Source organism: Odontesthes bonariensis, chromosome 6 (assembly GCF_027942865.1).
Source record: "Odontesthes bonariensis isolate fOdoBon6 chromosome 6, fOdoBon6.hap1, whole genome shotgun sequence".
Lineage (NCBI taxonomy): Eukaryota > Metazoa > Chordata > Actinopteri > Atheriniformes > Atherinopsidae > Odontesthes > Odontesthes bonariensis.
This window is the reverse complement of record NC_134511.1, coordinates 36,328,928-36,356,772: the sequence shown is the minus strand read 5'-3', so window position 1 is coordinate 36,356,772 and position 27,845 is coordinate 36,328,928. Positions and strand designations below refer to the sequence as shown.

General features: G+C 40.2%; 1 protein-coding gene across 3 annotated transcripts in view; it reads right to left on the bottom strand.

Moving 5' to 3' along the window:
* The window catches only part of LOC142382581 (tetratricopeptide repeat protein 28-like), a 187,379-nt gene that overhangs the window by 101,523 nt on the left and 58,011 nt on the right, over nt 1–27,845 (bottom strand). Inside the window, exon 1 of one of the 3 annotated variants that reach the window (XM_075468609.1) lies at nt 24,363–25,183. The exons of the other annotated variants lie outside the window; for them this stretch is intronic. Within the exon in view, the coding sequence (XP_075324724.1) occupies nt 24,363–24,389 (27 nt within the window). The 5' untranslated portion in view covers nt 24,390–25,183. Of the gene's footprint in view, nt 1–24,362; nt 25,184–27,845 lie in introns of those variants that run through there. 3 annotated transcript variants of the gene reach the window in all.

Sequence of the window (27,845 nt, the reverse complement as noted above, 5' to 3'; positions counted from 1 at the left end):
GTGGCATTATCTCAGTGACAGCCTTTTAGGGAAAGCCAGTCCTCCTCACTTGATTTGTATAGACCCTGAACAGCAATAATCGTAGTCTGGCTTACTTGACCTCTCTAAAACTCATTTGTTAGCATTTACAGAATAACAACCAAACTTGCTGAAATAAAGGCCAAAGATTAGAGCCCGCCTATTGCTCTTAGCATGCACAGGGATTGCATTATGGGTACTGCAAACAGGAAAAACATATGTCTAATGTTGAAATTATGTTGTCACAACCTTTGTCTAAATTGTGCATGTGCTTGGGAGCCAAATGTTGCCTTGAATGTATACATTTTTAAAAGACAGAATGGAAAGAATAATGAAAAATTAGAGGAACAAAGAAAAGAGAAATAGACAGCTTTGGCCTTCTGTAGGTAATGTGATAATGGGCCAACATAAACATGAGTATCACCTACCAAAACCCTGCAACCAGCACCCTGCAGAGAGCTTGGGGCTATGAAAACCATGCAAGTGAACAGAGAACAAAGAGTAATGAAAGAGCATGACTATATCAGGAGGAGTGCTAATTGACTTCAAAACACTTGGAAGCAGTTTTGGATTTCATAAGCCTCCCTAACATGCCCTCCCTTCCCTAATTTTCCTTCTGTACTTGTAGCTTTAGCTTTTGTCTTCTTGCTCTTTCTTTTGTGTGTTCTAGTCATATCCTCTTTCTTCACATCAGCAGAGTATATGACCACAGTTCACTGTTCATTTTTGCTGCCTTCTACGTTACCAAACACAACATACTATTATTAGGCAACTGCTGAAACTGTAATCCCCAATTTGTTCCTCTGTTCCATATCTCCTCAACCTCAGGCAGAGTGGCTCCATCCAGACCCCCTGCTGCTGCCGCAGTCCCAGACAGGGTGTCCTGGCCTGGCTCCACCCTGGTGAGCAAACAACCTGGTCTCAGCCCTGCACAACAGATTGACTCCGTCTGTGCTAGCACCCTGGTGGCTAATGCAAATGAAGTCCATCTGCTAATTCCAATCCATTCAGCCTCAACTGATTTACAGGCACAGATGCATAAATGCATTTGGGTGGCAGTTCTGAAGGATGGGATCACATTCTGTAAACGTGATTAATTGATACCATCACTATTGTTATAAAGCCTTTGTGCACCCTATCACCTGATGATCAATGAAGATAAATGGCAGCCTGCTCAGCATGTATGAGTGTTCTGTAGGTTATGCGCACATACAGAAACATCCACTGAGTTAAAAACACTGGATGAGAACACACCCCATGCACAAAAACAAATGCAAACCGACAAACACATATATGAATCAGCCACCTGTAACAGTAACGCCTACGCTTCAGAGTATGAGAAAAGCCTACACATGTAAGTACACAGAACCTGAGGAAAAACATGAAAGGAGGTGGAGATTAAGTGTAAACATGAAGGGGGAGGATCATGAAAACTCAGCGGTTTGGGGGTGCTTGGAGATTAGCTACGGTTAAACAGAGCAGAAATATGGTTAAGCTAACCACCCATTCTGAGGATTAGCCTATATACTTATGTCAGAGGAGCCAAAACTGTAAACAAATTTGTGGGCAGTAACAGATAAAAATTGCACCGTCATTAAAATACGTGGATATTGTACTCTCTTCATGTGAGAATGCTGCAAAGTGGAAGAGGATGAGCTTCAAAGTATGAGCTCCTGACGCATGAATGTAGGTCAAGGGCCTACGTGTGGACATTTGCATGTTATACTGTTGTTTGCATATTTTTGTGTTTGTGTGTGTGCAAAATAGCTCACACTGAATAAGAGCAAGAGTGCAATTGAGTGCTTGAGAGATTTAAGTGTATTCAGCGTGCCAAGCCTCTGACTTTGCACATCTCACACATGTTGTAAGAGTTCTCTCCACATAATCTCATTTCAACCCCTTCATACATCATAATTCAATTCTCTGTTCTAGACAATGACCATGTCATCTTAATCTGGCAGGTAGATTATACAGCATCCCACACAAGACTGCTAATGCTGAGGGAACAGCTCGGTCTATTGTGTGCTCCTTCAAGGTTGGATGGGCTGCTGTAGATTGCTTTAGAGGATTGCTTCTGCCACTCATGTTTTCCACTACTGATTTCTTGCCGTTGATCTGAGGAAGGTTTCCCCCTCATCTCTTCCCCATTTGGGAATCCTGGTCAAGTTTTCTGTGGCTTTGATTGACTAAACTTCAACAATCCCAATTACATGCTGCTCTGGTAACTCTTCTTGGCTCACCTGTTTACTGATTCCTCTTAATATTCATTTCTAGAAACTGGCTATCGGTGTGTGGTCTTCTCATGACAAGAGCGCATCTTGTTTTTCCTCTTCAACGTTAGACAATAACGTGGACCAAATGGCAAACCAATTGTAAACATTTTCAGGTATTAAGGCAGAGGGCCATCACGAGCTGTTGGAGATATAGAGCTGGCACAGCTCATCTCTAGTTTGTGGGCTACAGTTCCCATGAGAAGCAAGTGGGTAATTGAGCCAAAACAAAGCCAGCTAATAATCTCTATTTCTACAAATCCTGTGAGATAGTGAATCCGATATCATTAGAAATTTGAATTACTCTCAGTAATCAGCTAGAACATTGAGATAGTAAGGAGTGGCAGGTGTGCGCCCACTGGTTGTCTGACTGTGAGGTCCTGCTGCCACCTCACCAATTCCTGCCTGGCTTTCTCAATTGGATTATAGCTAAATCATTCAGCCATAACAGGGCCTTTAAGTGCTCCTTTACACCTTAACCACTTATCCTGCCTTGATCCACTGAGCACGGTTCCCTAAACACTGGGCCCAGTATCCCTGTTTTTTGCATGTGGGAAAAAATTGTACAGTAAGTGTAGAAACATAAAATAAATCAATTACAATGACGTCTCAGACATGAAATAAGATTAAATTAACGATTATCAACCTATGTTTAAGATAATCTACCATGAGGGTATATTACCATACTAACAAGCAGTCACTGATGGAGCCTGCTCCTGCCAACTGGATCTGTGATCCTGAAGTCAGTGCAAATTCTGTAGGTGGATACATTGTAATCAGAGATCCACAACATGACCACAATTTCCTACATGATTTTACTCCCAAACATTCATGGGTCAAGTTCCTCTGATGCAGTCCAGCTAATAAAAAGCAGAGACCCAACAACATTCCTGAAATGTATAGCACAACAACCAAACATAAAGTAGAGCAAACACCAGAGCCACACAATGAAAATAGCATTATAGCCTAACCACAAACCTCTGGAATACTGTAAAGTATAGACAGTGGGTGCTGACAGTTATAAAATTTGGTTATTTTTGAGCAAGACCACCCGTCACCCTTTAAATCATTAGTTTAGAGCTCTAAAGCTCTTTTTCAAACAACACATATCATACATGTCTCCTCTATATTAGTCACAGATATAGATTGACTAATGCCATGCTACTTCATGAACTACAGAGATCTGTTGAGCAATAATTTAAGGTGAGTAAAACAAATGCTGAACCAACCAACTACCACAGAAGTAGAGAACGCTAAAGCATATTACAAACTGTGATCCAAACATCCACTATACATCATTGAGCTCATGCAGCCACAATATCAGTAGAATCTACTTTGATCCTCTGAGCATTTGTCTCCTCAGAAGTAGATCTGCCTGTTGCTCCTGCCTCGGGGCTGTTCCTGTGGATGTCCTCTCCTCCTCTGATCAATCCCCCGTTTCCCTTTGTGGGTCATCCAACAGGCCAGCCAAGCAGACAGGCTAAGTCAGACATACTTTTCTCTTACTTTTGTTTTCCTCTGTTGACCAGAGGGAATGCTCTCCAGCTGGACTATGTTTGCCTCCTTTGTCTTTATCTCCCCAGCTGCAGACTGTGGTTGATTTGGGTGAATCACAACTGGACTATCTTCGCCTTGTGGATGCGAGTATGGATGTGTAAGCTGGGGAAAGTGCCAGGGTCTTCAGTGCATCGTAACCTCAGAAGAATGCATCATGTCCTCTCTGCAGAGTGCGTCTCAGTGTACGTGTCTCTGATGTGAGCCTCTCAGAACAATGCAGCCAGTGTGAGCCAGCATTGTAAAGTGGTCTGTGGTGCGACCAGGTGTCTCCTTAGATGATCCCTGGGGTCTCATGTCAATATAGTCTTCTCATATCCTTCACCTCTCAGTGTTTGGAAGATGTGGTAAGCAGGGGCCAGAGAGGGAAATTTAAGAGACCCCTAAAGATCCCACGCCTCCATAGAGGCAGGTTAAATACACAACTAGCAATCTGTCTGATTTTGCAGATATGGCAGTCAAAACATCAGAATGAAAAGTTCAGACACTTACATACATCATTATTATTAATTAATTTACACAGGGATCTATTCAATACACATCGGACATATATCTTTGAAATGAATGACTAGAAGATTGCTCTGGCCTTTCATAATGCAGCACAGTACATCTGTGCATTGCACATGTTGTGTTGTGTTCTGCTGCCAAAGCTCAAAAGCCAAATAGCGGAACATAAACGTAATAGCCACAGAGGAAATGGAGGTGCTTGATCTACCAAGCAGCTAAAGAACTGCAAGCAGATTTAATTAAATTCAGTATTAATTTATTTATGAAGCACATTGTTTCTGTCAGCATTCACCACAAAGTATTATTAGCAACGGTAAAAAATGTCCCTGTTTTGACAGACTTCTGCACATTAAATGTGGATAAAGATGACAGGTAAATGGTGTCTGAGAGGCTTTTTAATTCCAAGATACCAATCCAAGGCTGTCTTTGTACTTGTGCCTCACTGGGTTTTCCAGATGGAAACTAAAATAACCTCAATCTATTTACTTTGGAGGCCTCTACAGCAGTCTGTAATGCTACTTTATTAGTAAAAGTATGGTCCATTATAATATTCTTATATTGGCGGCATTTGTTGTCCCATCAAGTTGTCAAAAGAAATGCAAGTCACAAAGTTGTCGGGTGACATCTAAATTATATATATATATATACACATATATATATATATACATATACATATACACATATATATATATATATATATATATATATATATATATAATTTATCATGAAAATGATATTCACATGGAAAAAGCAGAGTTTTCAATCAGAGACAGGTATGTACTGTGCAGGGATGAAAAAGGGCTCTCCTCACAGACGGAAGGACCCAGATAAATATAACATCCCCTGTCACCTCCCATTCTTTGTCCGCAATGCGTTTACCTCAAGCCAAGTCCCAGTGGCACCATAGTCACAACCAAATAGACAGCTGGCACTCAGTTATGTTCCGACACTTCACACTGCGATTAGGGGTCCCTTACCACCTTGCAATGTCAAATGCTCTATTCAGACACTCCTAAATATTTAATCAGGACAAGGAAAAGGCAATCTCCTACATCCACTAGCATTAAACATTTAAAACCCAGCTGACATGATATCTAGTCAGCTGAGAGTTAGTCAAGAAAAGCATGCCATGGAGAGCAGCAGACACTTGTTCTTACCTAGTTCATTTTCACAAAGACAAATCCCACAGCTAAAAAACACAGGCCACAATGTTCTGTCAAGTGTAGGTCAAAATCAAGGGTCAAACACACCCACACAAACTACAAAAAGTTCATTTCTCTACAAACATACATCATCTGTGAAAGGTGAAACAGGGAGGAGGCTTGTGAGTCCATCAGTCATGGCTTTAGACTGAAGTTAAGGGCAGAACAGAGCAGCTACTGTCAGCACACATAAACCACCCAAGGACAGAGAGGAAGGCTCGAGTCCAACATGATGTATTCTGTAAAAACATGACATCACAATCTGCAAAAGAGCAGGTTTGTGATGACACTGATACATATATTACATGCAGTATATTCCCATTTAAAGAATATCAACACCGTTTTCACACATTTTTCTTTCTTTTTTCTTAACTAATAATACGACAGAGGTAGTGTGGCTCCTGAGAAGAACATGTAGTATCAATGGACTTCCTAAATCTTAATCTTGAATCAGCAAGTGTGACAAAAACAAATGTTTTAGGAATTATACCTCTGTTGCCCACTCCTCATTTTTGCTTAAAGGTCCAATACACAAACTTAATAAACAACAGTGTGTTGCACGTGTGGAATCAAACCTAAAAGCTATCTTAGGGCAGCTCACAGGGGTCTCTATCTTAGGGAAAGTAGAGTGCCCTCTGGTCTAATCTCTTTATTTACTTTTTAACAGTGGGACATGGTTTATATTGAGAAGGAAAATCTGTGAGTTTGTCTGCTTGACTGCATGGGAGGAACTCACATGAACAAACATGTACTTATGGACAAACCAGCATCCACAACATAGAAGCAGAGGGAAGGAGATTGTTTACTGATAAAGAAATTATTACCCAATTATGTGTCTTTCGATACCAAATAGTTATTTGCTACTTTATTACAGGTCTATTGTGTTGGATACAGTGACATCTAATGACATAAATTGCAAATTGCAACTAATCAAAATTACCCCACTAACCCCAAAACTAGCAATGTGTGTGAAAAATGTATAAAGGCCTGCCAAAGTTTCACTTTACGTGGGGGTGCAATATGGCACTAAAGATATACACACAGACAGACACATATATATATATATATATATATATATATATATATATATATAAAAACACATATTAATTATTTTCATTAATACAATTATGTCATTGGGTGTGAAAGTGTCTAAAGTAAATAACAAAAAAATTCAGATACATAATATTTTCAACATTGTTGCTTTAATTGCAGAACTTTACTGACTGGATGGCTGCTTCCTTACTGGCGTTTAAGAAGTATAATTATTAATACATTCATAAACCACCAGGCTGGACAAACTTCTATCTATTTATAGAAACTCAAAGAAACTAAATAAATGTTGTGGCTGTTGAGATGAATAGATGCACCCACAATAGCTCAACGTGTTTCCAAAATGTAACCAGCATTATATCCACTGTGTCATGTTTATAACACACCAAATTTTATGAAAACCAGTTTAGGATTACATTATAATCAATAATGAGATTCCATTAATTTATTAGTAGATTTTTATGGCGTGACAGCATAGCAGCAATGTATATCAGCTGCCAACAGCTGAGTTTAAGTAAAAAGAAAATATGAAGAGCTCTTTACAAAAGCTGCAAAAAAGGTGGTGCAATTCAGATGTTTCTATGAACTAATTTGATGTGAATAAGATAAGATAAAATAAACTGTGCTGTGTGACGTTACCAGAAGTACACTGATAGTTTTTGTAACTGAGTAGAAGTAGTTGAACTAACTAGAAACAAATCTCCAGGAGGAAAAACAACAATTGCGTTGGGCATCCACAATAGGGACACAAAGCCAGTTCTTCTTTAGGAAATACTTTAATCTCTAAGATTAAATGTGGGATATAATATATCTAGGAAGACCTTCACATAAGTTTATTGTTTGCTGGCTCAGACTAGAAACATCTGGTGAGTCACTTCATTTTAATCTTTGCCACGTCAGATGTAATTTGCAATGTTATTTCTATTCCCCGGATGCACATGAAGTGTTCTTCGAAACAAAGAAAAAACCCTTCAAGTGATCAATAAATTTTTCTGCACATTGGTTTTTATATTTGTACCTTTTCCATTTACCTTATCTTATCAACATCGTCTAAATCTATACGGAACAGAAGCAGCAATAGAAACCTGAGCTTTACAGGTATCTACTTTCTCATCTCAAGTTTGAGACGTTCCAAAGAAGCTGCAAATCAGGCAAATGACATCTCGTGAGGATGTTGTCAGGTCCAGAATAAAAAGCCTGGAATAAAAATAGGGCATTTCAGGCAGTTCAGGAGCAGTGTCTCAATGCAGGAGAGAATAATTTGTTTGCATGGGGACTACAACTCTGTTATTCATTTACATTTACATTTCATAAAAACATAAGAATATCACATAAATAAAAGGAAAAGCATAACACCGCATCTTTAATTTCAGCAAATAATTTACTCTAAAATCACCTGTATTAGAGTAAACTAATGCTTAGATTTTTTCTGTAATTGCTGTACTTAATGAAGCTGTATTAGCCAGAACTATCTGGTAAATTAGATTGGTAATCTCAATGGGACTACAACTGGTTAAATAATGGAAAGCATAAAAAACTAATTATACGTTTGTCCAGTAGTGGGGTGTTGATTAAATTCTGCTTATAGCTGTTCCTTTTTTTATCTCATCAGTGTTAAAGGGGTGCATTATTTCATAATCTCAGTGCACAGAAAAGTAATTTTTCAGAAATCTACATGTCAACAGAAATCAGAAGAAAATTTGAATCTATTTGCTGTTGCTAAGACTGAATTATTGGGTCCTTCAGGAGAGAGGTTGGGTGTGTGGTCCAAGTCGATCGTATCAAGTGGTATCAAAAGCATACACAGTATACAGTGTAAACTATATACACAGGCATAAACACACACAGATACACACACACAGATACAGATGCAGATACTGGAGGTGACCCAGCCCTGTGACAGAGTACGACGTGACTTGGGTAAGAATGGCGAGGTAAGAGTGATAAAGTAGCACCTAAATCCACCCACATCCTGTGACCCTGCAATAAGTCAAACCCCAACGACAGGCAAATACACCATAAATAATCCTGTCTGATGTCAGTTTAGAGCAGCCCTCCCTCTGCTCAAGTTTAGGTCCACTGTTTGACTTGAGACTGAAAGATACAAGACTTTGTTTCTGTGAAAACAAACGTGAGGCACACATACATCATTTAACTAATATAATATGTTTCTAAAAGCAGCTAAATCTAACTTTCAGCTTGTTTTATTTTCATGCTGTCCTGAGTCACATAAGCAAATACCGAGGAGAACATAAATATCACACACTGAATTCTTTCTCCCACTTAAGATAATTCATGCAATCATACTCGAACACATCATGTGGGGTTAATAGAGCAGGTGTCCACTGCAGAGCTCTCTCTGCACCCTTGGCTCCCAAGCCAATATTCTGGGCTAATTTGAATATTTTTTTTTTTTTTTTTTTAACTAAAAACATTTGCTAGACGATTCAGGCTAATGTACAATCTGCTGCTCTTTGACACAGTGCCACCATGCATCTAATTTCCATTTCTGAGGCTTTACCACAAACCTGCCAGCCCTGCAGTGTTATGGGGCAAAGTAGAGGAAGGAAGTAGTGGGATAAGAGAAAGAAAAGTGAAGCAAAATGACACATTTTTTTATTTTTTGTTTACTTGTGTACAAGAAATTCCTTGAGTAATCAGACTGAAAAAACACTGTGGCTGATAACCTTAAATGCCTCATTCTAACATATGTGAAATATTTCAAAGGTCAAGGCAGTAAGCTGCTAGCCTGGCTGACACGTCCACAATCCCGATGAGATGGTGGTCTGGGAACTAGGTGTGCATTTTCTCGTATTTGAGGCGTGGTTTACGAATGCCTAGAGCCGTTTATTGGGCGCTACGAATGTCTATCAAATGGCGTCTGGTTCTTCCCATGCTGCTTTGCGCACGATTCATAGCCAATTGTATCACTTATACCAGATGACGACAGAAATTCGACGAGGAAGAACAAGAAAAAAAAGTAAAATAAAAGTAAACTTGCGTTCTAAGCTACTTAAAACACTTTCTAAGGCTGCATCGAACGGTAACGTTGTGTCCGCTGCCATGTTGGATTAACACTCTACAAGCTTCGGTGTAGCGCATAGACGTCGTCATCGTCTTGCTGCCCCCCCCGTCCTGTGATTGGTTCCCAAACTCTGGCAAAAATAAGGGCGGTGGTTTCCAGGCTGACTTTGCAGTGAGAATGAAATCGCGCGCAAAGCAGCATGGGAATTCCCAGGCTAGTAACCTGCAGTATATCAGTATATATACATCTGCATTCCCAGGATGTTCACACACCCATAAGTACAACAGCAACTCAGAAAAAGTTGGGATCGTAAGAAAATTGTAAATTAAAAGAAAAACGCTGTGATTCATACATTTACATGAACTTTTTCTTCTTTTGTATAGTATGAACCCAAGATTTATTTTGTTAAGTCAACTTAATCTAATCTGTTATTATAAATCTTTGAAGCCTGAAATGCATTCTAAAGAAAGTTGGGTCGGTAAAGCTTTTGCTACTTTTATATGTTGTCATTCCTTCTCACAACAGGACATTCTGCCTTTGAGAAAATCAAATGATGCAGTGTTTCAGGTGCTTTTTTGTTCCATTCTTCCTGCCAACATGTCTTTAGGTGTGAAACAGTACAGAACAGTATAGTCGTCACATTTTTCATTGCTGTCACCGTAGAAAAGTGTACATGAGCTTTGTCAAGAGTACAGATATAACCCTATACCATCACAGAGCCTGGCTAATCAACCTGTAGTTGATCACAGTCAAGATGGTCTTTGTCGTCTCTAGTATAGACACGATGTATGAATCATGCGCTGTAGAGGGAGAAATTTGCAAATCTTTTTCAATCTTTCTAAGAGGAACTTTGTTTTTAAAAATCTAAATGATTTTCTCACACATTTGATGAACTGCTCATCTTTGTTCCTCAAAAACCTAGCAATTCACAGATACTGCTTTTTTACTAAATTATAAAAAATTTTACCTCATAACTAGCTCTATACTAATAATGTCCCAATTTTTTTGGAATACATTGTAAGCCTGAAATGCAGGAGGAATAAAGAAATAAAGATGGTGAGACGAAATAAATACAAGAACTCTTTTTTATTTTTAATCTTCCATTCCATCCCAGCCTTTTCTGATTTGGGGTTATATGCACAGTAGTCTTCCTCAGCTGATGTATGCGTCTTACAAGCTCCCATCTTCCAACCTCCCAGCACAAACAGACAGGCAAACTGACAAGAATAAAGTTTTGGAAAAATAATAAATGAGGGAAGAGGATTGAGGCAGAAAATCATTCTCCCATGATGATATACCGCCTGCTTTTATGCATAGCAAAAGTTTCCATTCAATTTCCTTCTCTTATTTTGGCACCATCCTGAAGATAATATCTCGGTGTCTCTTTCTCTGCTCCAAAGGCATGATGAGGGTTGCATAAAATTAGCTGCTTGAAAGGGAGACTGTGACCAGGGGCAACACAGAGGACCTTGTTTCCAAAGAGTCTCGACACACTCTGCTCAATCCCCCATATCCCCGAGTAACAACACAGGATCAGATAGAGAAGGAGAGGACTGTTTAAAATAGCACCCCACAGACACTCTTCTAAATTTTCGATGAGCAGCAAAAAAAAAGAAAAAGAAGATATGGAGTATAAAATGATAAACTCAGCGCTGATATTTTCTCCATGCTGTGTCTGTTAGAGGCGTCTACCACACAAACTGAATGAGGGATTTAGTGTGTATGTAATGAACGCGTGTTGTTTATTGTAGTCAAAAGGAAGCAGTTGTCAGAAAAAAAAAAAACCCACAGAGGTAAGTCTGTCATCTCATGCTCTTCATGCACTGAAAATAGACAAGTCGGAGCTTCATCTAGTATCTCAGTCCAATTACAACTCTTCCCACCAAGCCCTCTCTTTCCACACTCTCACAGCCTGTCAGATTCTGATATGGAAGGCGTTGCAGTATTGAAGGTCGGTCAGTGTGCACACTTAACCTCATTTCCCAATACTGTGCTCTGCCTCTTCCAGAAGAGCCTTTTGATTGGTGTCCATTTGAAAAGCAGCTTTGGCTTTGACAGGAGGGGCAGGAAGGCAAAGGGAGATCAGAGCAGCGCAGCCTGAGAAACAAGTTTTTTGGAGCACAACTTCTGACTGTAGTTAGTTATAATGGTTTTCAATTAACCAGGGGAAAAGACTGAGAATTAATCTGGGCTACTGCAGGAGTACCAGTCATGCAATATTCATATACACAAACTAATGAAAGCCGAGATTAGCCTACATATTTACATGAGGTCGGTGCTGTGTCGTCCACACATGAAAGGAATCTGATGCCAAAAGGAGAGAAAGAAAAGGAAAAAAAGAAATACAGAAAAGGGAGAACATTTATGAACAGAATAAGAAAGAGAAAAGAGATACGGTGCAGGAGGTGATCAAGATAAAAATAATCAAGGGGGGAAATGAGAGGTCAGTGGGACACAGGGAAGACCTTAAACAAAAAGGAAATGGAATCATGACATAAAGGGATGAAGAAAAGATAAAGGAGGTAAGACTCCTGAAAAAGAGATTAAGGATCATCTGCATTTTGCCTTTTTATCTGCTTTTACAGTAATCATCCCTCTCCAAAGGCAGACACCAGCCCCGACTCAAAACGACACCAATCTGAATGAGTGATCTTGACAAATTGGACTGCCAGGGAGAAGAGACGGTGCTCTTTTGGCTGATGGGGGGGCTGCAGACAGACAGTGGGGAGTCTGCGGCAGGACAAAGATATAAATGTAATTGGCTGATACACTCTCCTAATCTGAGAGCATGGAAAGTGGAGACATGAGAGTAAAAACTGTGGAAAACTTTTGCCACAACCAATGATGTTTCAAAATGTTACGTACATTAATCAGAACAATAAGGGAAATTCATCTGTAATCCTTTGTAGGTCACAACAGAATTAAAAGACTTCAAAGCTGGATAATGTGTGACTGGAAATACCAATTCCACACTGGCTGACTTCTTACAGAGCATTAACACTGTATGTCAAACAAGAAGCTAATCATGGGTTTAGTTTGAATATATCCTTTGACCTTTTGTAGAGGTCTCAGAATTAATTTTATGCTCCACAGATATCTAATTTTATGCTTTTACAGACTTACACATTTGCAGAATAATGGAAATGTCCAGATATTTTTCTTCACTCAGGAAACTGTAGACTCTGGTGTGTTGCAGTGTTAAACCCCTGCTTCTGTTTAATTTCATGGCCAGTATATAAGATGCCTGTGCACATCTGCTTATGGGTCCACAGTGAATGCAATACAGAAAGAGCTAACTTTCCCGCTGATTTGAGAAAAAAAAAAAACTCATTCTCTTGTTTCAAGGATCCAGTAACACTAATAAATTCACACTTCTACCAACATGCTGGGCTAGCAGGTTTTCCCCCCACTCCCTTCTACCTGCCACAAATTTTGGAAATGAAATGTGAGAAATGGGCCAATTTACAGCTAAGGGCTGTGTCTTCCTCAGAGACAGAGACATAAAAATGAAGTACAGAGAATATGTAGAGGTAGATTGGGAGAGATGAGGGGTTTGGATTTAGACAAAAAGAAAAAAGGGAGAAAAAGATGTGAGACAGGGAAGCAAGACGTTGGCCCTAATATGAGTGTCAACTCTGAGGGTAGACTAAAGTGCTTGAATTGCATTTTTGGCCGCTAACTTCTTTTACACAAAGAGACTGCAGTTGAAGGGCAGCTCTTGATCTTTCCAATCAGCTACCATGACAAGAACTACTCAGATATTCAACAAGCAGAAACAAAAGAGCATGTCAGCATGAAGAAGTTCACTACACTCATAGAAGTTCGAAAGAAAGATATAAAGAAGCTGGAAAGAAGCCAGCAGAACAAAGGCAATGGAAAGCAGGACCATAGTAAAGAATATGAGAGGTCCTCCATCTGTTCATAATTATGTTTGAAGTTCTTGCAGCAACTGAAGTGGTCTGTAGCCCACCACTTCCAACGGTAATGCCATGGCTGAGTTACAACATATAGTCACATTGCCCCGATCACTCTCGCTTTTAACAAAAGCGTGTGCAATTCCCATGTGTGAAATGTTTCTTCAGCCAAGTCTTGCCTGAAATTGTAAATTATGAATGTTTGTCCATGTGTCCGATATGTAGTATTTTCACAATCCAGATTTCAAAACTCTGATTTCCTCTTGTGCTTGGCAGCACGCTGTCATGTTATAGAAAACAACAACCAATAAGTACAAATATTCATAGTTTAGAAATATTTTTCTAGCTAACGAACAGAAGAAAAGGTTGTGAAGGACATGATTTGATGCAGGAATCTCTTGCTTGCCGGTCAGGGACTTTCTGCCACCCACCACCCCAGTTTTCACCCTCATAAAGCATTTTTTTGTCCTTGTCAAGAGCAAAAACTGTCAACATCATCCTGTTACAAACGTGTGTAAACATCATCAGGAGCATGATGGCAGCTGTACTGCAGTAGGGAACACATAAAGGGAAACAGTTATTGCATTTTTTGTGAAATTAAGAAGTATTTTTTCATGGACAAAGGTATGTATTTTATGAGCCAGCATGAGATTGTGTTCGTTCCTTTCAGACCGCTACACAACATGTGGAAGATGTCTAATTTCACAAGGAGAAAATGCATTTTCATTCCATAGTCAATGACACCAAGAGTATATTTGATTGACATACAGGTAGTTTCATGTCACACTGCAGAAAACTCAAAAACAAATCTCTTTCATTGCTCTAACATCACATCTGCTAACTCCTCAGTACAGCCTTGAAAGGATCTGACCAGGAGGCGGAGAAGGAGTTAGGTGGGTGGATGGCTGGGGGAGGATCCCCTCATGGGACCAGTTACATTTTACTTGATAGGAAATGGAAAACCACCAACTGTAATTAGATTACACATAGATAGATGAAATAGGAAAAAATCCTTAGTTAATTAACTCAAGCCATATTCTAATCAGGTTTCATGACTCCCCCCTCCTCTCAACAACCTCAGATTTGAATCCTATCACAAATCCCACAGGATTCACATTCACACATGCCAAGAGGCAGGCCTTCAAACAAGATCATTTGACGTTAATTTTCCAAACAGGAAAGCACTTCAAGATGCTTTCTGATTGTGATAACTACGTAGTGCATTAATAACAAATGAGAAAAAACTGAATATGTATCAGGAGGTTGTAAAAAAACTTGTTGTCTCTTGTTGTTTTGAAAAAAATCTCCTCAGGTAAACGGTTCTGGTGGGAAAGCGACAGTTTCCATCACTGCAGGAAATGAGGACAGGCAACTAAATGGGTCTCTTTTTATGGGAAAAGGGACAAGTGGCTGTGATAATAGTCAAAGAGGTGTCGCAGAAGAAGTGTAGCCCGCCACATTTGCCACTCTATTATCTGTCAACCTGCCAGTCCATCTGTCTGTTTGCCACACATTGCTCAGAAGACTGACAAACTACATTTACAATTGAAACGTGGTGTGTGCAATGAGCAGCAGCAGCTCCTTAAATGTTGAACACTACTTTGCAGTTTCACTATTGTTCAACATTTTTCATCAGTTTCTAATGATTACTCCTGAAGTAGGAATGAAGAATTCCACAGTATTTCATCAAAACTGTCTGACAGAGTGACAGCTTCATCACACAGCTATTACATTCTTCTCCAACTTTGATTAAAAATTGATTTGGAATGTCAAGTCAGTTTTTATTTTCTTGAACAAAGCACAGCTTGAACAAGAAAACAGAAAGAAAGAAGGACAAATACAACTGAGAAACAAAATGAGCAAGAGATTTTTCTCCACTCCTGCTTATTCAAAATTAATGGGGAGGTTCAAAGGTTTGACTAGTACAGATGGCTTGTACCATTGTTCTACAACCATTCTGCTTTGGTGCTTCACAAAACCACATCTATGTGTTATAGTGTTTTGTTGCCACTTAGTAGTCCCAAAATATGTGGAACAATCTGAGCTGTGGGCTCTACTTGTTGTTTTGGAATAGTTGTTGGTCCTTTAGCTGTTCTCTGTTTTTAAAAACAGAGACATCATACAAACATGTGCTTTGTAATGGAATAAAACTAAATGACAAAAATAATGACGATTGTCCAAGAGGTAAATTTAAACCAATCAGCCTTCTCCTTAGGTATGATCTCTGCTACGCATTGTTAGGGTTTTGGGGGACCGCATGCAAGTTTGTCAGAATTGGTTGAATACCAAAAATCCTTCACTCTGCATGCAGCTGCAGCAACAGGGACAAACCAACCTGTTAACTTATACGATTTAATGGTACATAAGTTAACAAGATAAGTTAAGTATAATACAGTACAGTACAGTGAGCTGACATTTATATATAGATAAGGTCCTGAGTGTCAGATCATGTCGATATGGTACAAAAGTTTATCAGGTCCAGCTTCTTCAGACATGGTATCAGTTGCATGGTACAGTACGGTAAATTAAGCTTCAACTCGGCACAGCCCTTCCCTGCTCTGTTTTGTACTGCAGACAGTATCCCTTAACTGAGGTTCAGCACTTAATCTTCACAGTGTGTGTGAAGCTGCAGCAACACAGAACGTGTGAGTGATTATTATATTAAGCTAATTTAGCAGACACTTATCCAAAGCAACTAAGAAGTGATGAGTACAGAGGAATATAGAGGAGGTATTGCACTGAATGACTTTGCGACATGCTTTTAATTCAGAAGAGTTCAAATATCTTTTTGTCATGATCATAACAACTGAACGTTGTACAGCTCTGCTCCATTCATTAGAAAAACAATGACCGATCTGTAAATCCAGGTAATAAACATGCTCATGTATTTATTAGTCATAATCACAACATGTGATCAGTCAAAAAAAATTAGACATCCATGAGTTATGTAAGAAATTGCCAGTCAGACTTTCAATAACTTTATGTAACAAGTATACATACTGCTGTTGAGAGTTAAGGTAATGATGATTCTCCCTGACCAATCAGCACTCTGCAATGTTTCCATGTCATCATAATGTATTGGCTCAGTTTGCTTGGAACCTCTTCTGATGTAGTACCAAAAAAATATCAGTTACATGGTACAACAAACAATGAAAACTCCATCTAAAGTCTAGGTCAACAGGGTTTTACTCATCTACAAATCCAGGTTTGATTTAACTTTGAATTCCTGCTTGCTTCAACCATAAAAAACAGCAAACACAGGGCATTTCTTCCCCTGAACAGACCATTTTGATCTGCTATTTGGCTAAGAATCGCACACAGCCAACTGATCTCCCTTGAGTGTACCCATGTGTATGTACTACCATTACAGCCGCCTGCACCTGCTCCGCCATGAGGCCTAGCTCTGTTAGCCCGGAGCAGCAGCACAATCCAGAGATGGAGGAATGAGGAGATGGAGTGGCAGGAAGCTGGGGAAATTGATATCTTCATGTCAAGTGTCAACAGCTTAGTTCTAACCAACTCTAGTTAAGCTGCATAGCATTTGAGAAGCTCATATGAATTCAAGCTGATCACTGTTGATAATGTGTGCAATGCAAGGCTATACATAATACCATATCCCAGTTGTCTGGTAGAAAATGAAACCCAATACTTCAAGGTAACGAGTTTGTGTGCATGTTGAGCTGCACTCTTTACATGAATCTGCTGAAGGCAGGCATGCTTAGCCTGTTGACGGCAGCTGCAGCTGGTCAGAGCCTGATGGACACATGTAGTCATGTTCACTGACAGAACCAGGCATGGATAATTTCACATGTCCAAATGCCAGGCAGTAGAGCAAGGTTTCAATGATGTCTCCAGGGCACTTTTGTAAAACCTGCACAGCCCTGCAGATGCAAACGCAAAGCATTCTGTGTCTGTGAAATATAATATGTCCAAGGCTCAACAATTTGATTCAGGACCTCAGTACCTGAGCTGAACCCATTACTTCATCTGGACCTAATGAGGCAGCTGAACTTTTCTATTCTGAAAAAGAAAGTACAGCAGTTTGCCAGGAAAACATTAATATGATAGTTGAAATCTTTTCAGTAACTGCAAAAGATAACACTGTTCTCAAGAAATGAAGAGGAAGGGACTGACACATACTATCAAGTGAAAATGAGGGTAATTTCACACCTCTGCCAAGTTAGAATATTTAGCTCTAATAAGTGATTATATATCTTGTCTTTCTTTTTACAACCCTCATTGGAACAGCTGCAACGAGTGCACATACTAGTTGTTTTGTTGCAACAAGAAATAATATTATTTCTTATGTTATCATATCATATGAGATACCAGGAGGGAGAAAGATTTGTTGCGATTGTGTGAGCAAGTATTCAAGTGTGTGTAGAGAGCTAGCATCAGGTTCTCCTCACCATGACAACACAAGGTGGGAATAACGCTAAGCAGGGTGTTATCTACCCGTGCTGCTCAGTAAGTGGAAGACTTCTGCTTTGTCTTTGTTTATTTATCAAATGCAAAGATCATTCAGACTTTGTCATGGCACTAGCACTCCCAAACTTCAGATGAGCACAAGATAATGACTCAACAGCTGGTCTTAGTTTTCTAAAAAGGCAAAGTTGTAGTGTGTTTGACAACAGTGTCTCACGCAGTATATGAGTATATGCAATGTAAGACATGCCACATCTTGTCAGTTGAAGTGATGCTCCTTAAATTTGTGCTGGTGCTCTTAGAATTTTAAGTTAGGAGCACCAGTGCCATTAGTGAAAAAACTTTGTCTTGAGCCTTGACAGACATTGTAGTGTTGTGTCTGGTTGGTCCTCATAGTAGTATTCAGACTCATGCAGTACATCTTAACAGCAGAGACGACGCTGATGGTTGAGATTTCACCGTGGTAACTGGAGCCCTCTCCTGACTGCTGAACAATATATGCTCTAATGTGGCCTCTGACCCCACTGACTGGAACATAGAGTAAGAAGAGTGCGTGGAGAAGGTGAACAGGCTGAATGAGAGACAGACAAGGAGCTATTTCAGTTTCTCTGATGGATGATAATATTGCAGTTTTTGTCAGAAACAGAAACATCACTCACTTGTCAGGACAACCATTTTCCAAGAGATTTCAAGACTCAAGTCATAAGTTCACTGTAAATTAAATGCAGATAAAACACTTCTCATTTTAAGATACAGACAACCCTTAGAACATGCACAACAGGAGGTAACACTGTTGGGTGGAACAGATGGGGAATAGAGGGCCAACAGTGATACTGTAAGTACCTCTATTAGCCTGCAACAGAAACCTTGGTTAGATATATAAAATATATGAGGCATGAGATCATTTGAGAAGAAGATACATGGGGGGTGAACCGCAGGTTTGTTCTGCTCTCCTCATTACTGATTCTATCTCAGTGTGCCTGTCAGTCACCACCTGTCTGTCTGCCTTGTTAAGGAAGCTGGAATTATGAATCTCCCTTAGGAGACAAGCCCACTGTGGAAAAGGCAGTGTTCCTGGTCCACATATCTTAGCAACTATAAACATATGGCCTGACATAAATATCCCAGTATAAGCCTCATATAAATATACCCAAACTTACAAGAGGGAAGAGAGAAATGGAAAGGGCTCAGTGGGTCATGATCAGCACGAATTCTCATTCCTTACCGCTGGATTTTACAGCTAGCAGTAAAACCTTTCTTTGCTACCCACACCATGTCCACTGTGGCAAAAAGAAGTGACGTGAGGCAGGGTTAACTGGGCCAGAGAGACAGTGAAGGGAACTAAAACAATCTGCGCTTAGCATGGTTTTTTCTGTGACCCCTGGGGAAGCACTATTCTGGCTGGTGCTATGTGTGTTTGCTACATTGTTTGAATACAAAAACCTGGCACGGCACACCTGAAATATTCTTTCATGAAACTCAAAACTGATCTTGTTTGCTGCTTCATGCTCTATCTGCCAATCATCATATTGAGCAGTGGTCATGATGATGCAGAGCCTAATTGAAGACTGCAATGAACACACTCCTGGAAAATCAAGTCTTCAAAGAATGTCTCATGAATCCCAAATCTGACAAAAGAAGGGATAGAATTAGAGGGATTTAGGGGCATCAGTATGAGGCAGAGGGGTATTAGTGGTGTTCTTCACATGTCTCTATCCCGGCTGGATCACAGGCCTTTCTTTAGAACACACTAGAAACTAATGTCTGTCACAACACACAGGCTGCATTGGTTGGAGACAGCTGCAGGGCCAGAGCTGATCCAACGTCTGGCCCACTGGAAACAGTCCAGCGTGGAGTTACAAAGGAATGTAGGAACTGTGGTTTTGGCAGCTGTACTCTGATAAATGTTGTGAAACAGGAAAAGTATGCATGTTTTTAAGGCCATATGCTGACGGGATGTGGCTCTAGTGCCACTGACAGTCCCTATTCAAAGTGTTTTATCCATCTTGTGCCTGAAACACTAGCTCTCTTTGGTGTATGCAAGACTGAGTTCATAATACAGAAGCTTAACCAATGAAAAGAATGGAGCTTATGTCCAGGAGAGGACTGTTCCACCTCACAGAACAAGGAAATGTGTTCCAATTGATGTGGTCCATCAAGTCAGGTCTGCTTCATTCGCTGTGGAGGCACTCAGAGGCAGGCACCTCCTGAGCCCCAAGAGGGGCTGACCACACCCCTGGAACAATGACCTCAATAAACTCGAACATGGGTCCATTTGCTCAAAGAGAAGCAAGTGAGGGGAAAAGAAAAAGGTGCAACAAATCAGAAATAAGAGCTCTGAGGCTTGGAGGGAAACATTACAAATGGATTTATGTTTTACACATAAATCAGTTTTTGTATTAACCATGTGATATCCAAAAATCCATCTCAACCTTCACAGTGCAGGTCACAGGAATGAAGATTAATGAGCACATAATGGCTAAGTCACCATTGTCCTTCCTGTTTTATTTTGACAGTATACTCCCAAGAGTGCCTTAGCAGAGATATGTCTGCAGCTTTGGCATGCTGCAATCCGCTGCATCACAGTACGAGAAGGGAAGCCTAGCCTTCCAGGAAGCTTTACGTTCTGTCCTCCATCTCTGCCCAGCTCTCCCAAAAGGAGGCAGGGAGGTTGGATTAACAAAGCAACTACAGCACATAAATTTCAGCTGTATTGCTGAGTCGATGTTCCTCACACACACCCCACCCGACTCCTTCCTTGACCCAATCCTCCACCCTATCTTTGCATGCCCCAGGAGGATGAGCCTGGGGGCTGGCCACGTAGCCGCATCCCGTTCCACTTGGCATGCTGGGCCGTAAATACGGCGCAGCATCAGGAACAGCAGGTGCTATCACACCCTATCATTAATTATCCTGGCTGCATCTCTCAAGAGCCTTGCACTTCTAAAATCCAAATCTCTATCACCTGCACCATCTTATTCTCAGGCCTCCAACCATACTCCATTTTCTTTTACTCAGAGTCCGACTATCTCAAATTCAATCAATGTCTCCAGCTTTAGAGCAATCCCAATTCTTCTGTGCAATATCCAACTATCCTTCCTCTTATTTCCTACAGTCCTGCAATCTAGCTTCTACCAATTCTTACCCGGACATATCTCAGTCTTTATATTTCCAGGTTTTCCCAAGTTATTCCACCCTCCAGTGACAGCTTTGCCAGCTTTTTTCTCCCCTCCGACACAACTCTCCACAATCCGACGGGTTATCCCTGCTGTGAAAGCATTCTGAAACCTGTTGTGCTGCTGCCAGAGAGGGACTGACGAAGCACTGAGGGGGTACCCTTTTCATCCCCATCAGTGAGTTCATAAATAATAAAAATTATGAAAAAGGAAGCATGAGAAAATCCAACTGTTAAAAAAGCCAATTAACATGGTCAAATTTGTAAGCGTGTCGCAGTGGTCTGGTCTGTTCACAGAACCTTGAACACACCATCCCGTCCCTCTCAGGTGAGAAGACAATCTCAGTTGTGTGGAATCCACTCAGACCTAACAAAAACAGCATAATACAGTATGAACTATAAATGCAGAGCCATTCAATATAATAACAGCTTGTGAATAATTGTGCTTAAGATAAGGTGAGGTGATCACGACTTGAAAAGACACTTAGCAGCACCAAAGAAAAAAGCAGAAAACAAAAATCCATGCGCAAGGTAAATGAAATTTCCAAAGCCACTACAGTCCACATTTAATGTCCAAACCCGTTTCGAGCTATGTGTACATTTGTAAATGTACAAACATATTTCAACATATTTAGTTCTTCATCTAATAACCCGATGAAGCAAATGCTTTGTCCACATTTTCTTATGTTTATTTTTCTCCAATTCAAGGATTCATGGATTCTTTATGCAGCGCAACTCAAAAAAAACTATTGCACATTGTTGTACACTTGCTCAACCCCAAAGAGCATTTCTTCTCCTGACAATAACACTTATTCCTCTTTAAACGGAAAGGGGCCGTCTCCACATAGTTTGCACATAGTTTTTAAAAAACATGACCAAAAAAACGCAAGGAACACTGATTATCACGCACAGGCAGCATCATCTACCCTCAACAACACACAATTATATAGCAGCAGATAGTTTAATGCCTCCTCTTGTATATTCGTACGCTGTAATACTGTCCATCTTGATCACCCCAGCTGTTCAGAACAATTCCATCAAATCAGAGGAAGAGAAAAGTAATCACACAAGTCCCATTATTCTCATTCTCCTTCCTGAAAAGACCAGATTTCTGTCAGCAGCGTTAAGGGAATTGCTCTCCTCTGCTCAACATTAGACATTTGGAATTTTGTCTCATTTGTGTAATCCATTATGAGGAGGTGGACTGGACACTCAACTTGAATCAATATGATTCTCCTACACCTCCTATTGATTCCTGTCGTTCTACAAGTGTAGTATAAAGACAGATTAAAAAGCTGATAACGATGAAGCGAGAACAGGGAAAATTGAGGCTCTACTAAAAATTACTGTGGGTGAATTTTCTAATGGGAGCAGTCTAAAGAAATTGCTTTCTTTACAATGTGGAACACAATAGCTGTTTTTTTTTTCAGTCCAAAGACTTTCCTGTTATTTGAAATATCGTAGTCAGAGGACATCCTTGGCAGTGAACAAGATATCACGGTGCAGGGACAATGTCAGACATGCACAAAAACAAAGATAAACACTATGTGCATGGCAAGTAATTCTGAATATTGAACACTGCCCTGTGGGTCTGTGTTTTCTGCTCTAAGTGCTTGTGTTCATGCATATGCATCCAGCATGCAACATCGCCAACAGGTTAATTAATCAGCATCACACAAGAGAGTAACCACTTTCCCTCTTGATGAGAGCCACCAAAATGGGTGATGTGGTGTGCTCTACTGAGTGATTAAGAAAAATAATCTATAAATGAAGGGTAGTGTTACTTTCATGGTATTTTCAAGTTGAGCACAGTGCAGCATGGCTACGAATCAGTTCCTGCAGCGAGGAAAGGCTTTTAGCCCTCAAAGGGGGGTCTTGTGGATGACTCTGGCAGATACACTGCACAGCTGTAGAAATCATTAGGAAATGCTCACCACATTATTTCCTCAGTTGATAACTCCACGTTAAGAAGCTTGGTTCTTATCACTGACTTTCATCTGATCTCTTAGAGATTATTTGCATTAATAACACCTGATGCAGAAAAAAACAACATGGAGGCATTTATTTAATACTGTATGTTATTTACACTGAAGTTCTACAACAAACACCAGTACCAGCAGCTGCACTGTTTCTGGCATTCATTACTAGTACACTTAATGCTGTGTTGTGGGGTAAAAACAACAACATCACCATCATGTTTCAGCTGAGCAGTTGAAACAATCTGTGACATAGGAGAGCAGTCCTGTTCATGCTTTTGTTTAAGAGCATTTTGAGACAAGAAAAGTTACATGGGTACCAAAAAAATATAACAAAATGCTGATTTATTAACAAAAGGAGTTACCCATCCCTTGATTTAACATCCTGTGACTCTTGACCAGTTTGAAAGGCAGTTTCTTGTCAGACAGGTGCCCTCTGCTGGTAAAAATCCAGAGCATGGGCATTTTTGTGCTACCAATTTTTTTATAGACCCCAGATGATTTTCAGACATTTTCCATGGTGTAATACTGAAAGACTGAAATGAAAATTGAGGAGTAGGAGACAATAAAAATAATCCAGATTTAAAGGCAAAATATACGTACAATCATGGAAAATAACCCTCCTTGTGAAGAGGTATTAAATAAAGGATGTCAGCTTATTCTGAAACTTTTAGATGCATAAATTGTAGAATATCTCATTTTCACTCTCCAAATCTAACAAAGTCATACCCTATTCAGACACTAGGCTCCATTATGCAGGCCGTCTGCACACAAATTCTCACTGTAGGCTGTAGATTACTGTAGATCACTGTAGATTAAACACTGATGTCTTGATTAGCCCAGATTAGGAATGTAGGCATGTCTGTCTAATGCTAAAAAGAAGTACAGGGCATACAGAGCATGTGAACACACAGGTCAGAGTATAAAGCCATATAGTACTATAGCTATGTACATAGTATCACAAATTTCAAACCTCATAATATGCCGATTAATGTACAAGTACTGGACAAGTTATGTACAGAGCAACACATGCCAGAAAATGTACTCCCCATCAAAGGGAAACTTGTTTTAAAACTGATTAGGGTACAGCTAATATATAGTTTAGTTCAGTACAGTGCAGTTGTGATTACTGCTATCTAGGAATCATTTGTAGCAAACGAACAGAACAAGCCTCCACTTTCCAACTTGTGATACCAGAGAAAGGTTATTTATCGTTAGTATAAAAATAAATACCAATCAGACTCACCTTCTTCCGGGGCTGCCATTTCATCATATTTGTAAACCAAAATTGAACAGCATTAAGATCTTATATGAGAATGGAATGTAGATTCAAAGAAACCCAGAGCGCATATCATGCTGCCTCTCCACTTCTCTCGATTTTGCAGCAGATTTTCCCCAAGAAGCGATGCATGATGGTGTGCGAGTCTCAGCTTTGCGGCAATTTGGGGGGCGACAGCACAGTCCACACAAATCACACAGCGGTTAAATCCACAGTTGGACGCGGAGAATAAATCACAGACACGCAGTGTCGGTTGACAATGTTTGGATGAAAGTGCGTAAATCCAAAGTAGGGGTCTACTAACCCACTCCCTCCTCACTCGCACGCAAGATCGGCGCCCCCAGGACCAATCCAGACGGTGAACGAGGAAAATGTATTCTTGAACTTTTTCAAATCGAGGTCGCCCCTATAAGTAGGCTAAACCCTTAGTCCAACGAAGTACGGATAAACTATATCTTATCTGTCCTCCCCGATCCAGATGAAGCGATAGGAAGACGAAGGAAGTGCCAAAATGCAGAAATATTTATCACAGTGATCAAATTCCGTTTCCCAGCGGCCGAGATACACTTTTAGAAGTACCAGTGGAGGAACAGTCAGAGCCCGGCGGAGACGGCGCGACAGGCAGTAAGATTACATTTGTGGGAAGGAGGGGTTACAACCACACACACACATACAAAAAAAAGAAAAAAAATCCCTGGAATTTCTGTGAGGAGCTGGAAGGAAACCCCGATTCCTGCAACAGCTACAAACTGGACTACAGCTCTCTGGTGACTTCCTCTCCTGCGCTCCTCCAGCCTCGCAGTTTACAGACTTGGAGCTGAAAAGACAGGAGGCAGCAGGGTCATAGCGCCGCCGCAAGACTTGCCAAAAAGTGCGCTTTACATTTGCGCACTGAGCTGATGGTGCAGCCGAGAGATGAGGCGTGCGGTGCGTTTGGTTTGGTTTGGTTTGGTTTGGTTTGGTGCGTTTGTCAGGATCACTCTCCGAGGTCCAGAAAATATGTACGCAGTGCTTGTGCGCGTCCAACATAAACTGTAGTCTACATACAGGACGCTGATCAGGGTTCGTTGGTGTACGGAGGGAATGTCTGCATGTCACCAAGCGTGTTAAGGTCAAAGCTAAATTTGGTTAAAAAGTGAAAGGTGTGGAATGCTTAACTGCACTTTCGATGTTTCATCAGCTCTGAAATGAACGTGTTGCAGGAACCTATATCAAACCCGCCAAACATAGTAAAAGAAAATATGTCTCAAGCACACGCCCATTGGTCTGGGCTTTTTCCAGTGACATCACTACATTAACATGAAACGTGAAAATTAACATTTTAAAGGACTTCTATAAGACAATGCAACGCTTAAAGATATTCAATTATAGAATTGTATATTTCAGTGTACTTATTCTGTATATTAGACTGAATACATTGTATACTGGGAATACTGCTGATCTGCTGCCTATTCTGGCCATGATGCCGTTTTATTTCCTGGTAGGTTTGTAAATCCTAAATTCCTCACAGTTGAAATGGGTTTTAATGAGCTTAAGAGATTCAAATCACACCACACTCCACTGCAGAATGGCCATGCTGCCTTGATCTTTATCAATAGAAGCTACTGTCCTTGGTTATTTTATGTAGAAATAGTGATTGAATTCATGCAACAAAACTCTCTCTCACACACACACACACACACAGTACACAATGGAATGGACCTTGGATACTGGAAACACCTATAAAGCCCATTTACTGTGTGTACATGTTCCCCGTTTCTCTCTGCTGAGAGCAGCTGTCACATACAGTATATTGTGCAATATTTTATCACACATTGCCATCAGATGCATAACATTGCTGGAGATTTTTACGAGACATTGTTTGGCTGAAGTGAGAAAATATCAGTAGCTTCTAGACACTTAAAAACTGACATTTTTTGAGGGCTGCATAGAACTGAGAGCAGACGATATGGTAAATCTGGCAACAACCCAGTTACCACAATTGCTACCAGTCACAGACTGAAAATAGTTTTGAAGCAGAATGGCTATTATTACTGAAAATAGAACTGCTGGTGTTGAACTCAAATGCTACAGAAAATCAAAAAATAATAATAATCCTCATTGAATGTTTAACAAAATTATTGTACTACACTAACAATTCAAGTGGGGTTCCCTAGTCATGAGGAATTATCTAAAATGAAAGAAAAGTGAATTAAGGAAATGATCGATATCAAAGCTTTAACAATAGGCTTGTGATTTAAATTGGTTTAGGTAATGGACTCTATGGAGCTGTGAGCTGGTCAATAAGTTGGAGTCTCTTAGAGGTCAGCATGGTTCGCAGTGCATCTTGGGGTCACTCAGATGACAAAAGACAAGTAGGAGGAGGGGACAAGCTGACATATGGCCTTATGGACAAACTCCTGCTGTGCATTGGGACTCCACTTGGTGATCCACATGGATGAACATGAACAAAATGTTTGACAATACCTCTGCACTAACAGCTGGCACTGTGATCAAAGCTCACAGAGAAGGGGGTTACCATGCCTTTATGTGTTACAGTGTCCATATTTTCAAAAGCATCATAATAGATTATGTCCATTATTTTCTTTCCTATAGCCGCTAATCAAAAGGCTCCAATTGCCTGTGCAGTACATGCCACATAGGAAACATTGTAGTTCCTTTTTCAACCACTTACTCACACACAAACATGAAAGTCCCAAAATCTAAAAAAGGTTTACACAAGAGGTTGTTCTTGTAAAAGTCATTTTGAGGACCAATCAAAGTGCACTTCAGTATGCCGTACAACAACAGTCTCTTCATAGTGAAGCCTGTCATCTGGCATCTCCATACAGCAGTGGGCTCCCTGTGCGTGCCTCTGCTTTCCCAATCACAGCCGCACAGGAAATCAGACTCCAGCCTTCAGAGGGAAACAAAAACCCCCTCTTTCATTTTCCACAACTTGGAGCCGTTTAAAAGTTTGCGCTTCCTTTTCTTGTTCTTGCCAATCACGCCCTCAAAAATGTCTCTTCTGTAGGTTCTGATCATGGGCTGGTGAGTGAGTGAGGTTGGGCTATGAAGTGAGCTTTCCTCTTAGAGTAAGCTGGACAGCTGCATTAATACAAAGATGAAGATGGTCTCGTATGAGGCACAGAGGCTCAGCACAATATAATGCCCAATGTGACTTTCAACTGTCAAAACATGTAATCTTGTTGTTCACATAACTCTAACACAATATTGTGAACTACGGCAGTATTGTCACTGAGTAATGTGAAGGGAGGTAGTTTTTAGAGGCACTACTTTAGGAATTCCAATGCCACTGCTTCTCTTAAATTGTTTCTAGTAAAATGTCTTGTGACTGTTTCATTTTTCCAGCAGGCAGATGTTTTCTGCTGAGATGAACAGAGGTATTAATTTGCATTCTTCTAACAAATCAATTCCAGCTAAGATTGTAAAATATTAGACAGCTGTGTT